Raw genomic sequence first — 16,057 nt, 5'->3', positions numbered from 1 at the left:
TAGAAAGTTATTCATAGATCATACTTGAATCTGAGCAAGACACAGAGTGCCCTAGGTGGGAAACCTACGAGGAGAGATCAAGGATAGTTCAGTTTGAACTATATAGAAAAGAAAGTAGGAAAAATGTTGAAATTGAGATAGATTCCATTCTTAAGGAATCTGACATGACAAGAAAAGAATTCAATGAGATTAAAGGAATTGTGTTGGAGATGAAAGCTAATGGTCAAACTAAGGTGTTGACAACAACTCCCATTGCTGTGGCAAGCTCTTCAGAAGGAGTAATGGTGGCACAACCTGTAGGGTGAAACTATGGTACAAATATTAAGGATAAATGATAAGATTAAGAGCCAGTTTATCTCACATTTAAATATCAATCCGGGGTCATAAACTCATGAAAGGCATAGTGGCTATATGCTCAAGGGATGAAGATAGCATGCCAAGTGGAGATGGATGCAACTAAGAACATGTGGAAGGAAACCTACAACAAACCAAAACATAACTGGCGATAGGAACTGTCACTTCCTAGTGATAGGAGCTAAGTTTAAACCTACAATAAATCAAAACATAATTGGTGATAGGAACTGTCACTTCTTGCGCTACGAATTGAACGTTTAAATCTAAAGGAAAACTATTCTAAAAACTAGAAAACATTATAAAATATAAAATTTAATCTATAATTTAACGTTGCATAAAATAAATAAGAAATCATAGAAATATGAATTCACACTTATATCTTAAACAATACATGAATCAATAATTAATTACAATAACATGAATTAAAACAAGTAAGCTAATATAAGAATTTTATATAAGAAATCAAATCAAAAGATACATAAAATAAAACACACTCTAATCTAAAACAAATCATCAATCATTCTGAGAAGTGGATCCTGCCTCCTTAGTACACCTAGTGATGAAAAATTAATGCTCTTCTACACTCCTTTGATCATAATGATATTTCTTTATTCATCCAATAATATAGAGTTTACATAAGCTACTGCTGCAAGAAACTCACGTACATAGGTCTGAAATATTTGATATTAATTTGCCCCCCTTTTTTTTCAGCAGACCATATATATAAGATTATACTTATAACAAACTAAGACCAATTGAAGGAAAAGAGAATAGTTTTTTTTTTCAACTATCAACAAATATCACAATGGAATGGCTCATGTACAATTCCATTTGCTGGTCACATTATAAATCTGTTGTAACAACAAGAAAAAAATAGAGATGAGAATGGTTATATTCTGGTCCATCTTTGTAATCATATGTACCACAGATTGTCTAGCAAATTAGGTCTTTCATAAATCAATTTCCACATGATTAGAGCCATTGCAAAAAAATGTGGAGCATTTGTTGGAGTAAATTTAGAAATTATGATATTTAGAAAATTGCATGTAACTTCCAAATGGTTTAGTTGCTGAAGATTTTTCCATGCAAAAAGTTAAATGGCCTCATTTTGCACAAAACCCAGATCATGGATTTTTGAAATTTGTCCTCATTTTTCTGCAAATTGAAATGCAAAATAGACTATAATATTTTTAATTGGAAGATTTTTCTCTTTTCCATAAGTCCACATATCTTGTATTATATGTTCCAAGATATATAAATATATGTATTTCAAGGCATAAAATAACTATATTGATTAGTAAAATCAATCAATTATAAGGTTTCATTAATATATCTAAAAAATTTATTAAGTATTACTTATTTATATTTAACCATATGCAACATAAGATAATAAAAATATGGATGAAATGGAATAGAATAGAATATGGAAATTATTATGATGGTATGTAAAATGGTGAAAAGATGGTATGAATATGGATCATAAATGGCTCTCATCACAACCTTGTGCGCAAGCTCCTATTGCACCTTATGCAGTAGTTGCATAAGTATAACCAATGAGAGCAAGACATGAAAATACCAGGAGGCAGCTAGAGGTGGAAGCACCTACTATGCCGAAGAAATTAGGAAGATCGGTAAAGGTTAAGTAAGAACCTGCACCACTAGTCAAGGAAAGGGTTAAGCAGATTGCTAGTGGACCAGGAAAGAGGAGGAAAACAATGCAGATAAGCAATTCAGAAAGCTCTAAAGATGAAGCTGAAGAAAAACCTGTTGAACAAGATGCACAAGAAGCAAGGAAAATAGCAGGAAAGAAAGCTTGTAAACCCAAGTTAGAAAATCTGAATATGTAGATAATAAATGATGATAATTTTGTACAGTTAAATAAATATTATAGTATGTATAGTAATATGGATAGAAGGCAATTAGAGAATCTTATCATAAGAAATATGATATTGAAGAAGAAGAAATTTGAGAATATACAAAATAAGATTTCTGGAGACCTATACAATAGGTTGATTAATAAGAAGAAGAGAGTGTTGGAAGAGGATATGAATATGAGAATCACACCAATAAATAAACTATGTGATGTTTGATCCAAAGAGGAATCAGACAAAGTTTTGAAGGGTATTGAGCCCTTGTTAAGGAACAAAAGAAGAGAGATTCTTCTGATGGAAGGCAATTATGAGGAAGTTAGAAAAGAAATAGAGGAGGCTATAATAAAATATATCTCCTTGGTACCTAAGGTGAGTGTGTAGACAAAGGCTAATAGTTTAGTGTATGTACAGTCAGATACACCTTCTAGTGAAAAGGAAGATGAAGAGGAGAGACAACAAGCACTTTCACCACCTCACATTGTTATGGGTACTGATTCCATGCAAGTGGATAGTACATGCATAACTATGGATACTAAGGAGAATCCTTTTGTAGAATTTGGTCAATCAATTGTTAGCAATATTATTGCTTATTCTAGCTCTAATGATGAGGAAGAAGTAAAGAAGAAAGAGGTGGAGGTAATGAGGAAGGAAAGGATACAAAGAGAATAGGTAGAGAATAAACTAGAAGAAGAAGAGAAAAGAAAAGAGGTAGAAGAAAAGAAAAGAAGAGAAGAAGATGAAAAGAAAAGAAAAGAAGAAGCAAAGAAGAAAAGAGAAGAAGAGAAGAAGAAGACAACTGAAGAGGATGTAAAGAAGGATGCTAAGGAAAAGAAGACAAAAAAGGGAGAAAAGAAAAAGATAGTTACACTTATTCCTACTATAGCTTCAGTAGTAACATCAACTAGAACGTCAACAGTAGTACATCTGATGATGAAGATAAAAAAGGCTTGATGAGCACCTTGAGTAAGTTGTTCAAGAAGAATAAATCTATAAAGTCTTTAGAGAAGACATTAACTGAAGTCTTGAACAAGATGTGGATGATAGTTACTACATCTGTAGCTATTCTAGACTTGTAGTCAAAGGCCATGGAGTTGGTGAAAACCTTTGATAAGGAATTCACAACCCTAGCAGAAGTAGCTTCAACATAGTTTGTACCAATGCAAGCAATGATATGAAAGCACTTGATGGAAACATCAAGGGACTAAGAAAGCATATTAATGAGGGAAAAATATTGTATGGAAAATGTGCATAGCCATACAAGTACCTTGCAGACTATGAGAGTCAGATAAAAGGTAAGACAAGTGAGCTTGAAACACTCATTGTCAAGTTACAACTCCTAGAATCCAAAATTGAAGACTATGGAGTAGAAGTGGAGAAGATTCATGGCATGATTAGAGACTTGGGATCTGAGAAAGAGAAAGTAGCAAGAAGATTCTTTTATCTTAGAGAAATTTTGTCATCTAAGATCAACATTTTGTAGAGACAACTTGAGGAGTGTCTTACAACTAAGGCTTCCTATGACAAGTTTGCCTACACTGATTTGAGTGTAGTTGAAGTGGCATCCTATGCAATAATTAGTATCTCAAAAAAAATGAAGGAGAATTGGAAGAAAGAGATAGAATGACTAAAGGTTGTATAAGCAAATTGTTTTTCTAGATTTACAGGTTGATCAACAACAGATCAAAGTTTTGTGGATACAGTTTTTGACACCTTTTCCATTGATGTCAAAGGGGGAGAGTGTTGCATAGAAGGAAAATTGTATAGATGTATATGTATATATAAGGGGGAGCTTATGTATGTATCAATGTAAGGAGTGATAAGGAATGTAATGATCCATCAAAACATGAATAAAATTGTTATGTTTTGAAGGCAAGTTTAGTAGTTACTTTATTTTTGTTTTTGTTATGTATGAAATCTTTTTGGGACTTAGTCAATTTTCCCAAATTTTTGTTTGAGTAAATAATTAATAATTAATTATTTATTCTATTTACTTAAGCTTACTTAGATTAATGCATTCATTTAATAGTTGTAGTGGTTAGTTGTTGACAACACGGGAGTTTGTTCCCTTCTAGCATGTTCCACCTTTTTGTGGAGGAGTGCTTAGTTGCCAACCTTATCTTCTACCATCTTCCAGCTTGTTCTACAAGCTTCCATGAGGCCTTTATATTCAGGCTCTCTCATTGTATTTTCTCAACACATTCCATTTTTATTATAAATACATTTTCATTTTTTTGCAATATTTTATCTCTCATGTCCGTTTAGGATTTTTCCAAGCTCCACCTCTTCCTTCCTTGGTTTCCCTTCGATAGGTTATTTGCATGCAGGTGATCTTGGTGAGTTGTGGAGTTGGATTTCATCAAATCCTACATGGTATCAGAGCCGCCCTGCTGCTACTTCATTGAAGGATTTTTGAAACTGTAATTCGAAGACACAAACTCCAGTTTGTTTGTACATTTTTCTTCAATCCGGGGGAAGAGCATTTCTCAAAGCACATTGGGCCCAAATGAACACTACCATTGGATTCAAAAGGCATTTTTCATTTAGGATCCATATAAAATTTGTTGATTTTGGAGATAGGGCTTTGGGATGCAAAGTTTTTTTAGTTAGGGGCTAGCTGTACGGACTGTATGGACGATTTGTGCAAGAAAAAAATTTTAAAAACATTTTGTGGGTGCACCACCATGGCATTGCCCAGTGGCCACTACGGAGCCGCCAGTACCAGTTTTGACACCTAGTTTGCCTCGCTCACCACCAATTTGCATTGTCAATACCACTCCTACTTGTGTGGATAGTTTAGGCCTCGTCAGTAACACCCCTTACATTCAGTGTGTGACATGTGGCAGGGGTGCCACATGGAACCTTGCCACGTGGACCCTACCATGTCAGTAGTACCTACCACATGGCATCCACATGGACCTTTTTTGCTACAATGGCCACTAGGCTGTCAATTTTTTTCCAGTGAAATGCTAATGTTAGCATGACGTTAGTACTGCATCAGCCTCTTGCACCTCTCCAGGGTCCTTTTTGACCTACTGTCAATTTTTTGGCCATAACTTGAGCATATGGAGGTATTTTTCTGATCTGGAAGAAGTGTCAAAAAGATGGTTCCAAGATAGAGACATTAGCATAGGTATTTTCAAGTTTTGATGCAATTTTGTTGCCCATTTTTTTAGTTGAAGTCTAAAGTTCTATTTTTGACTCCGACATGCATATCTTTTGCATCCCATGTCAATTTTCTAAAAACGTTATATTTTTGAAAAGCTAGTTTTTTCATCTTTTCAAAAATGTGGTATTTTTCTTTAGATTCTAGCCCATGCTCTTTCTATCATATTTTTGGTGTTTTTGATCTATGGTGGATATCTTGAGTGTTTCAGGTCTGAGGATCATTTTCCTACTATGAAATCTTTTGTTTGGGTTGTACTATCTTTTGTATCAGCTTTTTTCCCATTTTAATCATTTTAGACATCATTTATAAGTACTTTTTTGTATATGCACTAAGATAAAGTGCCACTCTTGCATTTAGGGTTCATGAACATTGTTTTGAGATAGTTTTACTTGCACTTTTTATAAAGCACCATGGGGAGATAGTTGTTTGCTATTTTAGGCCTTCTTCCTTTTGTTTTCCTATGCAGCATTGGTGTGACCATGTCTTTATAGGTGTTTGTACCTCTTCCTCTCTCGTCGTTCTTGGTTTTGTTTGCAAAGGATTTTGGCCCACCTTCTCAGTTGCTTGTCATCTCACCCCATCTACATTAATGGGGGGTTATGTTGTTGTTCTAATGCATCCTTGGTTTGATGGTTCGATAGTGTGAGCTATGTATTCAATGGTTGATCCTATATACGAGGCGATTGCAATGGCTAGCTACCTATGCATTTCGGTGAGATGAATCATCTACCATATAGACACACTCAATTTGTGCTTCTTCTTCCATGGAGGTTCTTCAGATTAATAGTCTCTTTCTAATGGTAGATTATGCAGCTTCTTCATGCTTCAAGGATGCTCTTCATGATCACTCTTTATTCCTATTTTATGGGACATTCCCCTAGTTGGAGGCTTCTTCAGTTCTTCACTAGGTTACCTCTTTTTGAGGGAGGGTTTTTCTCACGTGGTTTTCTCTCTTTCCCCATTTTTAGAGGTTGCATCTCTTTGCATTGTACATGGGTACCTAACATGGCCTCACTGCTAAGACCCATTTTGCATTTCATCTTAGTTTTGTGAGTTTAAGGCATTCCCCTAAGTTGCACTTAAGGGGGGGTGTTAGAGTAAATAATTAATAATTATTTATTTATTTTATTTACTTAAGCTTACTTAGGTTAATGCATTCATTTAATAGTTGTAGTGGTTAGTTGCTGACAACATCAGAGTTTTTTCCCTTCTAGCATGTTCCACCTTTTTGTGGAAGAGTGCTTAGTTGTCAACCTTATCTTCTACCATCTTCTAGCTTGTTCTACAAGCTTCCATGAGGACTTTATATTTGGGCTCTCTCATTGTATTTTCTCAACACATTTCATTTTCATTGTAAATACATTTTTATTGTTTTGCAATATGTTATCTCTCATGTTCGTTTAGGGTTTTTCCAAGCTCCACCTATTCCTTCCTTGGTTTCCTTTCAAAAAGTTGTTTGCATGCAAGTGATCTTCGTGAGCTATGGAGTTGAATTTCATCAACTCCTATAATTTTTCCAACAATGCCAAAGGGGGAGATTGTTGGCAATATGGTCAGATAGATGTCTTGATGGTTGTCATTTATGGCAACATACATTCAACATTTTATTCATGAATTTAGATATAGAAAATTGTCTAAATGTTAAACAGTTTGCAATAGCACAATGTACAAATGTTAAGTGTACGGCCAACTCATTAAGAGTTAGCTCATGCATAGTTAAGGAAAACTTCATGACAATATGATGATGATGTGTGCCAGTGCACATATATGTATAGATAGTATGACATGAGTTATAATTTAAATATTAGTGTGGGTATTTAGCAGTGTAGAACAAAGCATAACAATGAATTAAATTGTATAGCCTTGGGAATTATTTTGGTTATGAAATAATTACTAAGTTGTGATGAGCTAACTATGTGGACATTATTATGTCAAGTGTGTGAACACATGAAGGTTGACTAAGCATAATTTTGTGAATATGTGAGGTATAAGTAAAAATCTTATCTTGCAAAGATAAGTGTGCTATCCGTGATAGACAAGCAAGTGTTAAGTGATATGAAAGCCTTATGTGATGCAAACTTTGATGTATGATTAGAATAATTGCAAAGTATAGTAAACAACAAGTATTGTATACATATCTATTCTTGTGAAGAACTGAATTGTATAATTGCATGTTAGGGTAGTGGGCTCTTCTTGCATACATTTTATTTGTTCTACCAATTGCTAACAGGGTTGAAGCAACTCCTAGCAAGGTTGAGGCTTCTAATAAGGCCTACTCTTCTAACTTGTGGCTTGAGGGTTTATTTAATGTAACTTGCTAAGATGACTTGTGGCTTGGTTTGGTATAAGTAGAGGGCCTTGTCTTGTCATTATTCATTCAACATGGAACATGGAATTGAGCATGAGACCCAACTTGGAGAAGATGGAGTAGTTGAGAGAGCGATGTTTGTGATCAGAGCTAGTAGTTGCAACTTGGAAAAAAAGAAGGTTGCTTGGTGGCTTGCCAACGCAAGTTTAGATTCTTCTTGGGGTTTTCTACTAGATTGTGGATTTGAGCTAGCTTATGTATTTGGCAGTAACCCGAAAGGTCTTACAGTCATTGGATGTAAATCTTATGATTCTTTTATGAGAATTGACATTATTTGGGATCTAAATCTTTGTGCTATTGTTTATATTCTATTGTGTTGTTATTTGGTAGGGATAAGACATCTCCTTTGGGGATTCTCTTGCCTTAGACTACATTATATTATTTATTAGATCAATAATGGAGTCCCTAAACTATAATGTTGTAGGAATTTCCTTAAATGATCATTCAATTAAGCTTGCACTTATAAAACTACAAAATTACAAGAATTGATTTTTTCATCACTGCAACATAATCTTTTTCCATATTCAATTATATTTCCTCCATTCCAAATACTAATTTATTTATTCACCTATGAACATTCATTAGAAACATGTTATAGGTGGACACTTGTACCAAAATTATCATTTTAGAGAACTTCAAAGAAGAATTTGTGAATTCACTAATCACAAAGAAAATATAAGGAACATGATTTTTAAATTACTTTTAAAAAAACATTATAGAAAATATAGCATAAAAAGACAAAGAATAAGATCACCAATCATAGCATTGCATATGATCTTGACAAAAATTGACATGCCTCTAAGCTCTCCTCTTTGTAAAGTTATCATTTAGAACCACCTTGAACAATTGTGGAATTGAATGTTTAAAAATGAAAAATAATAATGTTATGGTTATCTTCAAAGAGGGGCCTAAAGAAACTACAACATCAAATTTGTACTCTCGCTAAGTAACGACTCCACAAAAATTCATTAGCACCATAAAGCTACATAGAAACCTAATAGTAAAAATACAATAGTTTTAAAGAAAAATCCTACAACACAAAAATAAATTGTGAGCCTCTTAACTAAGAGGTCTTGGGACCGAGTTTACATAATAATAATTAATCTTGGCTTTTGCCAATTTTATGCCATTTGTCTATATAGTTGTTCCATGATTACGCACTAGATAAACCATCTTTCTACATGAAGAAGAAACATGGACACCTAGAGACATGTTGACAACAACAAATATCATGAAATGGTAGCTAGGCTAAAGCCAATACAATCCCAAAACTGGATAAATCAAAATAACCAATGAAAAAAATAAAAATTAGTTGTAGAAAATTTCACTTTAATAGATATATTTTTTAATATCATAGTTAAAATAAATTTCACACTATTTTCAAGGACAAACTAATGGTAGAGACTAAAAATGTTAAATTGTACATTAAATTGTAGACTTTCACATAGTGAATTGTAATTGTCATTTCATTGGAAAACAACAAGACACAATTCAATAGAATAGCTAGACACAGGTAAAACTAATTTTTTTTTTTGATTCCTTGATCATGCATAAACTATATCACCTCATATGGAATTAGCATGCATTAACTAATCTATGCAATACACTATTCTACAATCAGCAATAATTGTTAATAAATAATAAATTATTTAACTTAAAATGAACGAGAACTATTAATAAATAATCAACCACCTGAAATAATGTTCTCACACCATGAACTATTCTAAAAATAGTTATTTAAATTATAATCTTCAAAACACTCTCACACACTAAGTTTCATTCCAACACTAAAAGTTTTAAATAGTCAAAGTTGAGTTATTTTTTTCAAGATTAATTTTCTCCTTAGCATGTGATGTTTAAGGGTGATCCAAAAATCACAACATTTTTCTACTATTCTTTAAAAAGAGTGGTTATTTTGTTAAGTACATCATTCAATCGAACATAGAAATTATTCACATGTTAAGAGTATTTCATCTTCAAATTCTTAATTTTTTAAAAATTCTTTTTTTAAGCTGTCCAATTTGATGACTTTGACTTGAGTAGCTTAATATGTTTTCGATAAAGTGGAAAAGGTTTTGAAGGGTACCTAAAACCCTTTACATTATGAGATGCAGAAATTAAGCATTCACATCCAATTAAGACAAAACAACAAAGCATAGAACAAAAGTCGACACCCCAGCTAGATGAGACTCTTATTCCACAACTTCAAGCTCTGAGTTGTTCCATGGTTCAGAATCATACAGTCTTTTGGATTTGATTGTGTAAATAATTTTTGCATCTGTGATCCATCATCATTTTTTATTTCCTCCATTTTTTTTTCATCCCAATGATGGATCACAGAGTGTGATCCAAAATATTGATACAAACATTATTTACACAATCAAATCCAAAAGAATGTATAACTTTGAATTTCAATTTGGTTGTGGGAATATGTTAACAAAAATTGTCCCACCAGTACTCTATTCCATCTTCCTGGTGCTAGCTCAGGTTCTTCTGCAAAGCCCAGCAGGAATCTTGAGGACAACATTCTCAGTGCTGGATTTATCATCGCTAAAGCAATGAGGATCCGAAGATGCTCAGACGAAACCTTTAGGATCTTATAATTTTGTTCACCAATCCTTTTGAGGGTCTCATCCAGGCCTTTAGTCCTATTTTCCACATGCATGATCCTCATCTCAGCCACATTCTCATTATCTTCAAGACCAACAGAGGTGATGCTATCACCAACTTGATATGTTTCTTGTATAATCTTTCAATAATACATAATTATCCATACACCTGTATTTCTTAGAAACAAAATCTTTCAAGAGTTGTTTGAATGTAAAATAATTAGGCTTGGGAGGTGCTAGTATGTGCACTTAGAACAACGCTTAGTGAAGAAGAGAGATCAATGCATTCATGAATATGTAATTGAGAATTCTTGTTCTTAGTTTCGTCCTTTAAGTGTTTATCATTAGGTATTAAGGTGATCTAGTGAACTGACTCTTGTTAACATATTTTTACAGTTTCTCCAAATTCTTCCTATCAAAAGACACCATCTGATACTTCAAAAAATCGTAGTCATTTCTATTAAATCTTGAAATAAACTAAAAATTAACATTCCAGATCATCAATTAGTAGAAAAATTAGAAAAATTTCAAATGAAAGATATATATCGTGTAAAATCTAACACCCACATGTTCTGATGCCAAATGAAAAATGAAAAATACTAACTCCTATGTTGGAACAGATGTAGCCACATTGTGTTGGTTCAAACTGAAGTGAAGTAAATTTAACGATCAGTATCATTTATCCAACAGTCAAACCTACGCAGCTTCCGAATACCAAGGATAAGATTGATTCGATTCCATAAATTCTGACAGCTCTGCCATATTTTTCTTTTTGAGCCGATGATATTAACCCATCACAGGTCTTGACGGAGCCCTAGATTGACAATAATAAGATGACCCAATAATTTGTATCTGTTTCAATACTTGTGCTTTGTTTTTATGTACTTGATGTGTCTTCTCAAGGATGTGTGCAATTTCTTTTAATAAAAGGTTATCTGGTTATTGAAATGTTTAGAATTGCAATTGCACAGATTGGGCCAAAAGATTTTTTAGTTTTATCAAAGAGTTTAGTTCAATTAAGAAATATATTTAGGGTTTGTTATATAGTGAAAAGTCAGACGGTTAGTTGTATAATAGAAAATGAGATCACGCTATTTTAGATATCAGATTGGTAGGTAGAAGATATACAAGGAAGTTTGACAATGAGGGAGCAGTAAAAATGGATTGGTAGCTCATAGCGAAATGCACAGCTTCTGCAGAAATTCATAAAGGATTTGAAAGCTGAAAATATGCACCAATTTTTTAAAGAAGAAAATATTAATCAGAAACATAATATCAATTTAGTTATTAAAATTGATAGTATGAGGTATGATATTAGGAACATGAAGATAAATTAATTGTATTTTATCTTTTATTCTATAAATTGTTTCATTCATTCATTCATCGTTTTCGAAAGACTGATCCATATTCTATATAATTTTCTCATTTTAGATTGTGTTCCTCCCTAGAAAAAAAAGAAGAATGAACATTGACCATTACATTATTATTTTCACATAACTCAGACTCTCTTTTTTTCAAAATATTATAAATTTTTCATTTGATGTAAGAAGATAATATTTAAAAGTTGACGCAGATTGACTATACGCAGTTAATTGTCAATTTCAGAAAGCAACATACTCAATTTTAAGCATTCTTACTAACTACGAACTTAAAAATTGATGCAAATAAACTCTAGAGATTGGCATCCGGGTTCCATTATATTCAATTCTAAATCGATTCGATTGATTTAGGTGTATGAATACATCATTTCAATCTTTATGCCACAAAATCTCCCTGCTTAACATTCAAAACCAAATATTCACACAAATATATACAGGAATCTACAAAGTCATGGTCATTTACAACAAATTCCACGCTAAAAGCATAGTACAGGAGATCAGAAATCTGCAAGGAATTTATATCGGCGACCAGCGTAAATATACAATTTGGGTTTTTCTTTGAGTTGTCTGGAAACAAAAAGACCAGACTTTTTCTCACATTCTTCTCTTGTGTTCATCTTTTTAAGCCCACTGACCTGTTTAGACGCCAAAATATTGAAGCCGCCATTATTGATTTCACTGTCAGCAGCTCCCTTTTCCGCCATTTCTGCCACTCTGCACCATTCGCATGAAAAACAATCCGGGTTTATATTTGGGTACAGGCTGCTGCAATACCTGCAATACCAACATCACAATCATCGTTGAAAAAAGGAGTTTTTTTTTTCCGGCTTTCTGTTAATCTGAATCTATTTGGAACTCTGGGAAAATTAAAATTGCATTATTTTTTGCCATTTCTGTTACTTATAAGAAAATTTGAGATTTGGGTAAGAAGAAGAAAGGTTGAGGATTATACTTGTGCTGATATCTGTAATTGCAGGAAGTGCATTTGAAGAGCTGCCTTTTAAAACCCACATCGCCACACATACAACACTCGTTTGAAACAATCTCTGATTCACAGTCTGCCATTTTTCTCAGAATTTTTCAGGAGAGATTCCATGTATTGAAATTTGGAACATCTGAAACATTTGGGGAAGCCGTGAATGTGAAACATTAGCAGGAATAATTGTTGCGTTTTATAGGAAAAGTTTTTTGTTATTGTTGTTGTTAGGTAAACGTCAGCGTGTATCACGTTGGCGATGGTGTTATTAGTGGAGATGAATTTTGGGCGCTCCACGTGGTATGGAATGGGCGATTGTTCCGCTTGTTGTCGTCTTGTCACTTGCGTTTTTCAGGCACATTTTTCGTTTTCAAATGTCACATTGTGTCGACGCCCATGTTTTTTTGCGGGAACAAAGCATGATCCGGAAATGTTATATATTCAATGTATATGTACTTTTGTGGAAAAAAGTTCTCTATTTCTATCCACTTATGACATCAATGTCAACGTCTAATTTAGCATTTCTAACTTTATTTCCATACTTTTAATCATGTTTTTGATAAAATGTATTTTCCACCAAGTCTGCTTTTCCATTATGTGCTTGCCAAAAATTTCGGTGCTCCTTCATTTAAAAAAACCTTTTAGGATGAGAGAAAAGGATAATACTTAATTTCTAATTGGTATAGTGCTCCTATTGATAGGATATTATTAGGTGAATTTTTTCTATGATAAAAAGTTGTGGTTCAAACAATGTGTGTTTAAATTTATAAAATGAAAAAAATGTGTCATGTAAATATGTTAAATTGTTGAAAAAAGATAGTGGAAAAGTTAATTGTGAATAGTTTGGAAGTGATATGTCTTAAAGATATATATGATCATGATGAAAATGATGATGTCAATAATGATGTCGTGTTTGAGGCAAAGGGAGAGCTTGACAATGAGTGGAATGCTATGCCTGATAATGAGGCAAAGTAGAAGCTGATCAATATCTAACTCGAAGCATATAGAGTCTTAGTGGATAGTTTTCAACATCTTCCAAGTTTGGAACACATCTTTTAGACCACCACTTTTTTATAATGGGAGGACTATGGGTGGGCTTATGCTAGAGGCTACAACAAGGCTTTCTTCTCTCCTCCTTTTATGCAAATGATAATACAATAAGTTGATAGAATTCTAAACAACATATAAAATAACAAAAATAAAAAACACATAAGGTGCAAATGCTAATGGCATTATACCATTGATCCACATGAAAATTACAATGAAAGTGTATATATAAAGTTAAGGGTATTGAATCCCACTTAAGTCATTTTATCTTTAGGTATACAGGTCTTGTGAATTGTCAAGTGGTATAGTTTTGAAAAGTTGAAACGGTCCATTAGTTGCATTATTATTTTATCCTAAAAGAATATAATCTTTTTGTTTTGATCATTCAAACATTAGTTCTCAAGTAATACTATATATATGTATATGTATATGTATATGTATATGTATGTATGTATGTGTGTATGTATGTACATATACATACATATACATATACATACATATATAAATATATATATATATATATATATATATATATATATATATATATATATATATGTGTGTGTGTGTGTGTGTGTGTGTGTGTGTGTGTGTGTGTGTGTGTGTGTACACACACACACACACACACACACATATTTATGTATGTATGTATTGTATAATTATTTATTCATATCTAGGTTTTTTTTATGTAGTGTAACAATTATACACACATATACATGTACTCATATGCATGTATTGTTGGTTTAAAGAATAATTTTGACAGCTGAGTGTCAATACACTTAACCATTTTTCACTATACATGCCGAGCAAAGAGTTTATCAAGTGCCGAGTAATATCAAGTGCCGAGTGATATCAGGTGCCAAGTGATACAGTTTTGTTTAGGTGCCGAGGTATCCAAGAAACAGCATGTGCCGAGCATCAGTAATGCTTCATGAGCCGAGTAACTCAGAATATCAGCATAAGAGTTTGTAATTGCACAAACTATGATGTAAACCGTTTTTGTAGCCGACACAAGGTAAATCTCAAAAGATCTAGAGATAAGAATGAATCTTTTACATTTCCTATGCAATCTGCATGCAGCTAATTGGAAAATTGGAAAGGCATGCAACCAATCAGAAAAAGGCAAGTATTGAGTGGGAAATTGAGATTCAATGTGGATTGTAGATCCATACCTAACCCTAAGTCTTTGAAGTCTTTTTAAGGAAGAAAAAAGTCTCACTGTAACAATGATGAGAGAGGGAGAACAGTGTTAAGGGGAAAACATAGTGGAATTCAGTGAAAGGAGACATAGAGGGTAAGAGAAGCAATTTGATATTCAGTTGATCAGAACAAAGAAAAGGAGACAAACAGAAATTAGATCTCAGAGGATCGAAATTAGAGAGAGAGCCAAAACAAGTGCCTGCATTCATCAATCAAGGATTGCAAACTATCAAGTTTATAATACCTAATACTCTCTTACCATTGTATTAGAAAGGAAACCCTATGTACATAGGTTGGCTTAACAGCTATTTGTAGATCCTTATCAAAAGGTGATTAAATCCTTTAACAGGGCAACACTTCATGTAAAGTGTTTGAAAATCCTTTAACCAAGTCACTATTGACACAGTGTAAAGCCTTTAATAGGGTAGGCCTTTAACAGGGCAGACCATCAGAAGTGGTTGAACAATATTGCTGCAGTAATTTTGTGGGTATCATCCCCACCCCAGTTTTACCTTCTTATTTCTGGAGGGTTTCTGGGTTACCAAATTTTAGTGTTATGTGTTGTTGATTCATGTATTAGTTTCATGTTTATTTGATGTGTTTACATGCATGCAATTTACTTTTAGTTAAAAGTTTTATTGGTTAAAGTGTGATACTTCTGATTCACCCCACCCCCCCCCCCCCCATAAGTATTCTTTCCATATTTGAATATTTCAACAATTAGTATCAGAGCATTCAAGGTTCTCACAAGAAGAAGTCTAACAACATGAAGGAAAAAGATCTAAAGATGGAAGTCTTCAAACTTGAGAAAATTATTGACAATCAAGAGATTGATGTGCAACTGGCTCTACACAAAGTAGAGGAAGCAAGGGAGGAACTAAGAAAATCCTTGAAAAGAATAAAGGATTTAGCCATAGCTGAAAATGAGATAAACTACAAGGAGATTGATACCACAAATATATTTGCCAATGGAGATACTAAAGAGTTTGATGTAGCAATCATAGAACTGATGGAGAAAAACAAAGTTCAAGCAAATGAGATAAGATCTCTCAAGATGGAACATGAATCACAGGCCATAATGTTATCTGAA

At 33.3% G+C, this 16,057-nt stretch overlaps 1 protein-coding gene across 1 annotated transcript; it reads right to left on the bottom strand.

The window, feature by feature from the left end:
* Nucleotides 1-12,063: 12,063 nt before the first annotated feature.
* Nucleotides 12,064-12,910, bottom strand: LOC149572175 (uncharacterized). The gene is made up of 2 exons (XM_089813435.1): nt 12,700-12,910; nt 12,064-12,521 (listed from the first exon to the last, which is right to left on the bottom strand). The coding sequence occupies exons 1-2, from the start codon at nt 12,810-12,812 to the stop codon at nt 12,245-12,247; spliced, it is 390 nt and encodes a 129-aa protein (XP_089669561.1). The 5' UTR covers nt 12,813-12,910; the 3' UTR covers nt 12,064-12,244.
* Nucleotides 12,911-16,057: the final 3,147 nt, after the last annotated feature.

The sequence above is a fragment of the Cupressus sempervirens genome, chromosome 2, assembly GCF_028749045.1.
Source record: "Cupressus sempervirens isolate cs-2001-9-10 chromosome 2, ASM2874904v1, whole genome shotgun sequence".
Lineage (NCBI taxonomy): Eukaryota > Viridiplantae > Streptophyta > Pinopsida > Cupressales > Cupressaceae > Cupressus > Cupressus sempervirens.
The sequence above is the reverse complement of the archived record's forward strand: the minus strand, read 5'-3'. Positions and strand labels throughout refer to the sequence as shown.

Coding starts and splice junctions, on each gene's coding strand:
- LOC149572175 (XM_089813435.1), bottom strand. CDS start 12,812: ATGGCAGACTGTGAATCAGAGATTGTTTCAAACGAGTGTTGTATGTGT. Junction 12,522..12,699: donor AATTACAGATATCAGCACAA/GTATAATCCTCA, acceptor TTGGTATTGCAG/GTATTGCAGCAGCCTGTACC.